Source organism: Dipodomys ordii, unplaced genomic scaffold (assembly GCF_000151885.1).
Source record: "Dipodomys ordii isolate 6190 unplaced genomic scaffold, Dord_2.0 Scaffold7, whole genome shotgun sequence".
NCBI lineage: Eukaryota > Metazoa > Chordata > Mammalia > Rodentia > Heteromyidae > Dipodomys > Dipodomys ordii.
The window spans coordinates 21,854,847-21,862,800 of NW_012267223.1; the positions used below are offsets into that span (position 1 = coordinate 21,854,847).

General features: G+C 44.6%; 1 protein-coding gene across 2 annotated transcripts in view; it reads right to left on the minus strand.

The window, feature by feature from the left end:
* The window catches only part of Krt28 (keratin 28, type I), a 10,473-nt gene extending 3,297 nt beyond the window's left edge, over positions 1–7,176 (minus strand). Inside the window, exons 1-7 of one of the 2 annotated variants that reach the window (XM_013038065.1) lie at positions 6,736–7,176; positions 5,923–6,005; positions 5,251–5,407; positions 2,786–2,947; positions 2,557–2,682; positions 1,933–1,955; positions 1,838–1,871 (exon numbers count right to left, since the gene is read on the minus strand). In XM_013038065.1, coding sequence (XP_012893519.1) covers positions 1,838–1,871; positions 1,933–1,955; positions 2,557–2,682; positions 2,786–2,947; positions 5,251–5,407; positions 5,923–6,005; positions 6,736–7,176 — 1,026 coding nt within the window. Of the gene's footprint in view, positions 1–967; positions 1,010–1,640; positions 1,655–1,837; positions 1,872–1,932; positions 1,956–2,552; positions 2,683–2,785; positions 2,948–5,250; positions 5,408–5,922; positions 6,006–6,735 lie in introns of both variants that reach the window. The other variant, XM_013038064.1, reaches the window with a different exon arrangement.
* Between the last annotated feature and the right edge of the window lie 778 nt (positions 7,177–7,954).

Here is a 7,954-nt window from a genome sequence, read left to right on the forward strand (position 1 = left end):
ACTTTCCTGTTATTTCCTTCTCCCCTCCCTTATTGCAGTTATGGGCATTATGCTGATATCAGATCATATATTGCTCAATATGTATTGATTTCATTCTAGCATTGCAAAGAGGGAGTTATAAAATATTCATGCTAGCAGGCAGACAGGGGTCTAATGGGGCTGAGAAGTTTAGACTACAGACGGGCTGCCTGGGAGATGGGGGGTGCTGGGCTTTCCAGGGGCATTTGAATGGAAGGCGACCAGGGTAGTATTGGGGAAGATGAGACATCCCATAGCAATAAGCAAGTAAAGGATGGGCCTAATAGCCAAAACCTTTAATTTCTCCGATGACATGTCTTCCTGGGGAAGATAGATAACTCTCTTGGAACTCAGAGGAGACAGCATCATATCTCCAAGCCTTTCATGGTAAAGACTGGCTTATCAATGAGGCAGGACCAGGGTGAACTAGAATTTTGCCTAATACAGGGAGCAAGTGTTTGAACATTTAGATATTTAGACAGTTCCCAACTTACAACTGATTTGTGCTTTAATTAGAGGAAATGGAATTTGGAATTTTTCTTAAGGCAAAATGAGATTCAACACTACCATTATTCTCTAATTCAATTATATTGGGTCTTCTATAGATCATTTTTCAGGGATATGTGTATTATTTCATGACCTCAAATTATAATATGACAAGCTGCACAGAGTCCAACTACTTCATGATATAATTACACCTATGTGCAAATGTTTACAATTGTGATCTGGGAGTGTGGAAATTTATTTTCTTCACTATTTTTCACAAATAATAGGAGAATTCACTCTCAGGACTCCTGTAGCACAAACAGCTCCTCTCTATAGGGCTGTAGAGTCAGGGAAGAATGAGTGAGGGTGGGGGGATAGGGAGGGTTTTCAGAGCCCAAATAGAGAGGGCTCAGAGAACCAGGTAGCAGCAGGGATGGGGAGGGGGGGACAGGAGAGAGACAGGCTGGTTAAGATGTACACACTGTCCGTGGGTAAAAACCAGTCTCTATGGAAACATTTTATGGTAACAGAGCATTGTATTTTTTTTTTTGAAGGCTAAATCAAAAGTGTCTTCCTAGCTGGGTGCTGGTGGCTCACACCTGTAATTCTAGCTACTCAGGATTCTGAGATCTAAAGATTATAGTTTGAAGGCAGCCTGGGCAGATAAAGCTGAGAAAATTTATTTCCAGTGAACAAGAAAAGAAGCTGGCAGTGGAGATGTGGCTCAAGTGGTATAACACCAGCCTTGAGCAAAATAAATAAATAAATAAATGAATGAATCGAGACAAGGCCCTGAGTTTAGGCCTCTTCCCCTTTGCTCCTGTCTCCCCTCCCCCCCAAACCCCCTTCAAAAAAAATGGCCCCCCCCCCTGGTTCCCCTGGGTTGGGGCAAGGTTTCCCTCAAGGCCCAACGAAACCAATGGGAAAAGAACCGGAACCCCCAAGGAAAAAAAGCCCCCCTGGAAAAAAGAAAAAAATCCTGGGCCCTGTGTGTGTTGTAATTCTCAAAAATCAAGCTTTTGGGAATCTTTCAGTTCACAGACCAAAAGGGGTTGTCTCCATAGCAACCTCTGAACTCATCCAGGTATGTACTATGTGCAAGCCCTGCTCGGTGGATGTGTGCTCTGGGTTGGGACCCCTTTCCAGGACACTGGGGATGGAGGAGGTTGGGTGTGTGTCTGTGTTTCTTCTGCCTGCTGAAAAGCACAATGCGGCTTTATATATTGTGTATGGAACCCAGGGCCACAAGCATATGCAGCAAATGCTATATCATGTGACCCACGGCTCTTTTGTTTGTATTTTTGTTTTTGAGATAGGGACTTCCTTGCTACTTTTGCCCCAGTCTGGCTTTGGATTCTCTCTCAATCCTCCTGCATCCACCTCCCAGGTAGCTGGAATGACAGCCATGAACTACAGCACCAGGTTCACAATGTAGCTTTTAGGATGTGTTTCTCACTATTAGGAGCTTTTGATGTGATCTAATTTTCCTGTGAGTGGCCAAATGACCATCGGTCAGTCAGTCACTTAATTTTCAGGTGGAATGAAGGATGCCGCTGTTGCTTGCTCTGTGGGTTGAGATGCAAGACCAAGAGAGGAACTGGGTGCCATACTGGTTATTTTTCAAGAGTTGACCTCTGAGCTCTGTGATGTCAGAGACTCAAGCAGGAAGACAATACTCTGATCTCCTTCCCTGTCTCCTGTGTGTGACGTTATTAAAAGGAAGGAAAAGGGCTTCCTCTAAGTTTATTTATTATTTAATCATAAAATTGCCTGTGCATCCTTGCTACTCAGGAGACTGAGCTCTGAGGATCGTGGTTCGAAGCCAGCCTGGGCAAGAATAGTCTGTGAGAGTCTTTGATCTCCAGTTAACTACCCCAAAGCCAGAAATGGAGGCGTAGCTCAAGAACCAGCCTTGAGCAAAATGAACAAACGAACGAATAAATAAATAAATACAAAGGAAAAAAAAAAAGGTTGAGATTGCCCCCTCCCACATACTCACCAAACCCCACCTGCAAACTAACAATCCCAGCCTGGCCCCGCACCGCCACCTACCGTCGCCAGGAGGGACTGCAGCTCGATCTCCAGCGTCTGCATCGTGCGCTTCATCTCGGTCAGCTGCGCCCTGGCGGAGCTGGCGGCGCCTGCGTCGTCGAAGATCTGCTGCTGCAGCGAGGCGCTCTGGAGGGCAGGTGGGGCGCAGAGGGTCACCCCGGGCCTGCCCTCCGTGCCGGGGCGACGGGGTCCGGGGCAGAGGGGAGCACCGAGGGCCCGCCCACCTCACCTTCTCCTGGAACCAGGCCTCGGCCTCCCTGCGGTTCTGCTCGGCCAGGGCCTCGTACTCGGCCCGCATGTTGTTGAGCAGCACCGTGAGGTCCACCCCGGGCGCCGCGTTCATCTCCACGTTCACGTTGCCTCCCGCCGCGCACTGCAGCGCCTTCATCTCCTGGAACAGATGGTATTTAACCACATGAGAGGATCTTGACTATTTCATCTGCTGTAGGGAAACGCCAGCGGGGGCCCCACCAGGGTCTGAGTCATCGCAGGCCCCAAGGTTTGCAATCAAGTGTGCAAACTTCATGACCCCCATTTTAAAAACAATTGTGATTATAAAAAGGTGACATACAGAGGGATTACAGTGACCTAAGTCGGGTAATGAGTACATTTCGTTTTGGACAGTGTCACCCCTCTCTCCTTCCTCTCTTCCAGATTTTCCCTACCTGTGACCCCATTTAAACAAAAAAATAGTTCAATTAATGTTTTTAAAAGTTGAGGTTAGAACAGTTAACATGAGGGCCTCCCGTCAGCAAATTTTTTTTTAAATTAATTTTTATTTATTTGCTTTTTATGTGGTACTGAGGAATCGAACCCAGGGCCTCATGCTTGCTAGGCAAGCATTCTACCACTGAGCCACCTTCCCAACCCCCATCAGCAAAATTTTATGTGCACCACATAATACTGTAGACTGTAAACACAATGTTGCACCGTAGCAAGTGTCTTACACTTTTGAATTTTCACACCCACTTGATAGCAACACCTTCTTTGGCTAAGTGTAATCACATTAGTGAAACAGAAATGTTGTGAAATGATTTTTAAAAAAACAAACCAGCTTTCACCTGTAATCTTAACTACTCAGGGGGCTGAGATCTAAGGATCACAGTTCAAAGTCAGCTTGGGGAGAAAAGTCTGTGAGACTCTAATGTCCAGTTAACCATCAAAATGCTGGAAGTGGTTGGGCTGGGAAGGTGGCTCAGTGGTAGAGCGCTTGCCTTGCATGCATGAGGCCCTGGGTTCGATTCCTCAGCACCACATAAGCAAAAAGAAAAAAAGCCGGAAGTGGCGCTGTGGTTCAAGTGGTAGGGCGCTAGCCTTGAGCTGAAGAGCTGAGGACAGTGCCCAGGCCCAGAGTTCAGGCCCCACGACCAGAGCCCCCCCCCCAAAAAAAATGCTGGAAGTGGAAATGTGGCTCAAGTGGTAATGCTAGCTTCCAGCAACAAATAAAGTCAGTAACAGCATCCAGGCTCTGAGTTCAAGCCCTAGTACCAGGATGTGTGCATGCATACAAACACACACAGTTAGCTCATTTGATTCATACTCATGTCAATCATCAGTTTAATCAATTATTTGCTCATGAAAACAGACCCACCACCTCTATGAAAATTAGTCACAGCATTCCCAAGAGAAAGTCTTTCTTTTCCCTGAGAAGAGATTACAAAGATCAGAGTTATGTCAGCATCTAATTATGGACTAGGTAGGTGTCAGACAGATGGGGATCTATGCCCAATGGAAAAGCCAAATAAGAATCTCATCCCTTCTGGAATCTTCATCTTAGTGATACCAGTTATTGTTTATGAAGTGATTATTATATGCCAGACACCATTCTTAGCATTTGATATGATCCATTTTTGAGACATGTAACATCATGAGGTAGATACTATTATGAAAGTTATTTTACAGATTAGGAAACTGAGGCACAGAGAGGTGGGGTAAGTTCCCATGCTGGGATTTGAACAGAATGGGATTCGAACAAGTTACTCAGGCTCGTGAGGGTCTTTTCCTGATTCCAGGGTCTGTCCCAAGTCATACCATTAAGTCAGTAGATGGATTTATGAGTATCTTTGGGTTAGTGACTTTTTTTTTTGGTCAGTCATGAGGCTTGAACTCGGCTTGGGTGCTGTCCCTTAGCTCTTTGGTTCAAGGCTAGTACTCTACCATTCTGAGCCACAGTGCCACTCTGGTTTTCTAGTGGTTAACTGGAGATGAAAGTCTCACAGACTTTCCTGCCTGGGCTGGCTTCAACTGTAATCCTCTGGTCTCAGCTTCCTGAATAGCTAGGATTACAGGCATGAGCCATTGGTGCCTGGCTACTACTGTCATTTTAATATCCTCTTCCTAAACATTTTAAATGTACAGAATCAGCTGGGTGCGATGGCTCATCCCAGTAATCCTAGCTACTGAGGAGGCCAAGATCCTAGGATCATGATTCAAAGCCAGCTTGAGCAGCAACATCTGTGAAACTCTTTATCTTCAGTTAACCAGAAAAAAGCCAGAAGTGGGGCAGTGGCTCAAATGGTAGAGCATCATCCTTGAGTAAAAAATGTTAAGGGACAGTTCCTTGGCCTTGAGTTCAAGTCCCAGAAGCACACACATACACACACATGTGAAAACACACACAGGTATACACACACACACACACACACACACAAATGTACAGAATCACTGTTTGACTAGAAGTGAAGTGTCTCCTACCTCTTCATGGTTCTTCTTGAGGTACGTCATCTCCTCACTCAGAGACTCGTACTGCAGCTCCTGGTCAGTCTTGCAGAGGGTTAGCTCGTCCAGGACGCGTCGCAACCCATTGATGTCCATCTCTACATTCTGGTGAAGGGAAAGCTCATTTTCATACCTGGCGAGTGGGGGAGAGAGGCATCGGAAGACATCAGTGCAACTTAGCAGAAAGGGGAACTCTCCATTCATTTAAACCAAACCAGAAGTTGAATGAGTACTCTTAATATTATAAACAAACACAGAGAAAGCATGAAAATTAGCAGTCATATAACCCCACAGATTCCAATATAGCATATCTTTATTGACTAAAAAAGATGTTATTTTGTAATTTTATCTTAGTTATCAGTTTTACTCAGGCAGCAAGGGGTTAACTGGGCACCTACTTTGTGCTTGGCATTATTTTAGGGAGATATAGAGATGTATTGGTATTTTGTTCCAAGAAGATAATACATATATGGACAAATCTCAATTATAAGGGATTGCAGTATCGCAGTAAAAATCCTTTGCTTATTTTTTATCTTTAGATTTTGGTTTATTTTCCTTGGGATGTAGCTGACATTTTATTTAACAAATTACATATAGGTAGGAACCTTTTTTACCCCCTCTAGACCACAATTGTTTTCTTTCACTTACTTTAGTCGGAAGTCATCTGCCGCCAGCCTGGCATTATCAATTTGCAGAATTACATTCGCATTTGCAGCTGTGGAAGCGATAATCTAGAGGAAATCAAAAGAAAAATAAGTTTGCTCCCGTTATTTATTATTTCACTTAATAAAACTGTTAACATAGCTAGGTGCTGGTGGTTCATGTCTGTAATCCTAGCTACTCAGAAGGCTGAGGTTGGAGGACTGAGGTTTTTGAGGCCAGCCCAAACAAACAAATCTGAGAGACTCTTAGCACCTGTTCACAAGCCAAGTGCTGGAAGTAGAGCTGTGATTCAAGTGGTAAAACACTAGTCTTGAGCAAAAAAGCTAAGGAACAGCACTCAGGTCCAAGCCCCAGTACCAACACACACACACACACACACACACACACACACGTGACATAATTAAGAAATGGTTGCATAAAAGTCCACATGAAATAACCAAAACATTTAGAATTTATTTTTAAAAATTAAGAGCTAAGTTTCCATTTATTTCCATCTAGTCAATCACTTCTACAAATACATTCGCTACAAATACATTTCCCAATAATGCAACCCATAACCTTCTAGCTATCTTGAAATTCACAAATGAACGTGCCTACTTTGGAGCAACGGGAATGATGGTATAGTAAGTGACTGTGTATTGAAATGATGATTCTTTAATTTACCTATTTGTTACAAGTGAGTAAATCCAAGTCAGAGGGTAACTGTCCTGATGCATTTCACATAGAGGTTCTCTGCCCTCGGCTAGCTATGTCTTAGCTGGACATCCTTGGGATGGTTCCATCGCTGGGGTTTCTTACCTTGCTTTTCAGATCCTCAATTGTGAGGTGATAGACACTGTAGTCATGATCCAGCCCGCGGCAGGAGCCAGGTCCATATTTTTCATACCAACTCTTGATTTTTTTCTCCAGGTCTGCGTTGGCCTCCTCAAGAGCCTTCACACTATCCAGGTAAGAGGCTAGCCGGTTGTTGAGGTTTTGCATGGTCATCTTCTCATTGCCAGACAGGAGGCCTCCCTCGCTTCCAGCAAGGCCAGCACACGCAGCGTTTCCAAGGGTACCACTACCACCAGCAACGCTGCCCAGGCCTGTGCCCAAACCACAGGAAAATCCACTCGTGGCAACCGAGCTACCATAGGTGCTGCTGCCTCCAAAGCTTGCTCCTCTGCTGGGTGGTCTGGCGGCTGCAGCTGGAGACTGGAAGCCCACATGCCTAGATTCGCCAGAACACCGGAGGGACATGGCGCGTGGAGAATCCTTCACCTCTGCCTGTGGAGAGCTGAACCTCAAAGATGAGTAGAGTAGCTTGTGGGGATGGTTTCCTTGGGCTTTTATGCACAATTCCTGGAGGAGTGTGGGGGGTGGGTGGTTCCTATTTGAGTTCTGAATGCCAAAAGAAAAAAAAAAAAGAATGGCATCATTTAGATGAGGTGTAATTGGGAGATTTAAAAAAATATAATGAAGGTCTAACATGCCTGGGTATTGCTTCAGGATGTTTGTTATCTTGACATAAATTAGGGGTTGTTGTATTTTGAGTTCATTATTTGAGCTTCTAATTTTGCATGAGTAATTCTTCACTTTCTTTCATCTAGAACCTAAGAATATGCCATCATTATCTCGTGGAGGATAGTATCAAGTGTGAAAAGTAAAGCAAGATGGTGGTAGTGTGTCAGTTACAGTAGAGTCTCAATTATAAAGGCTCATTAACCACAGAACTATATTTTTATCCCACGAGAGCAAAAAAAACCCCAACCCAAACCAAAACCCCCAAACCATGTTATTAAAAATATATTGCCCAGTGCTAGTGGGTTATGTCTGTTGTTCTATCTACTCAGGAGGCTGAGATCTGAGGATCTCAGTTCAAAGCCAGCTATGGTAGGAAACTCTGTGAGACTTATTTCCAAATAACCACCCAAAAGCTGGAAGTCGAGCTGTAGCTCAAGTGGGAGAGTGCCATCCTTGAGAGAAAGAACTAAGGAACAGTGCCCAGGTCCTGAGTTTAAGTCCCAGTATTGGCATA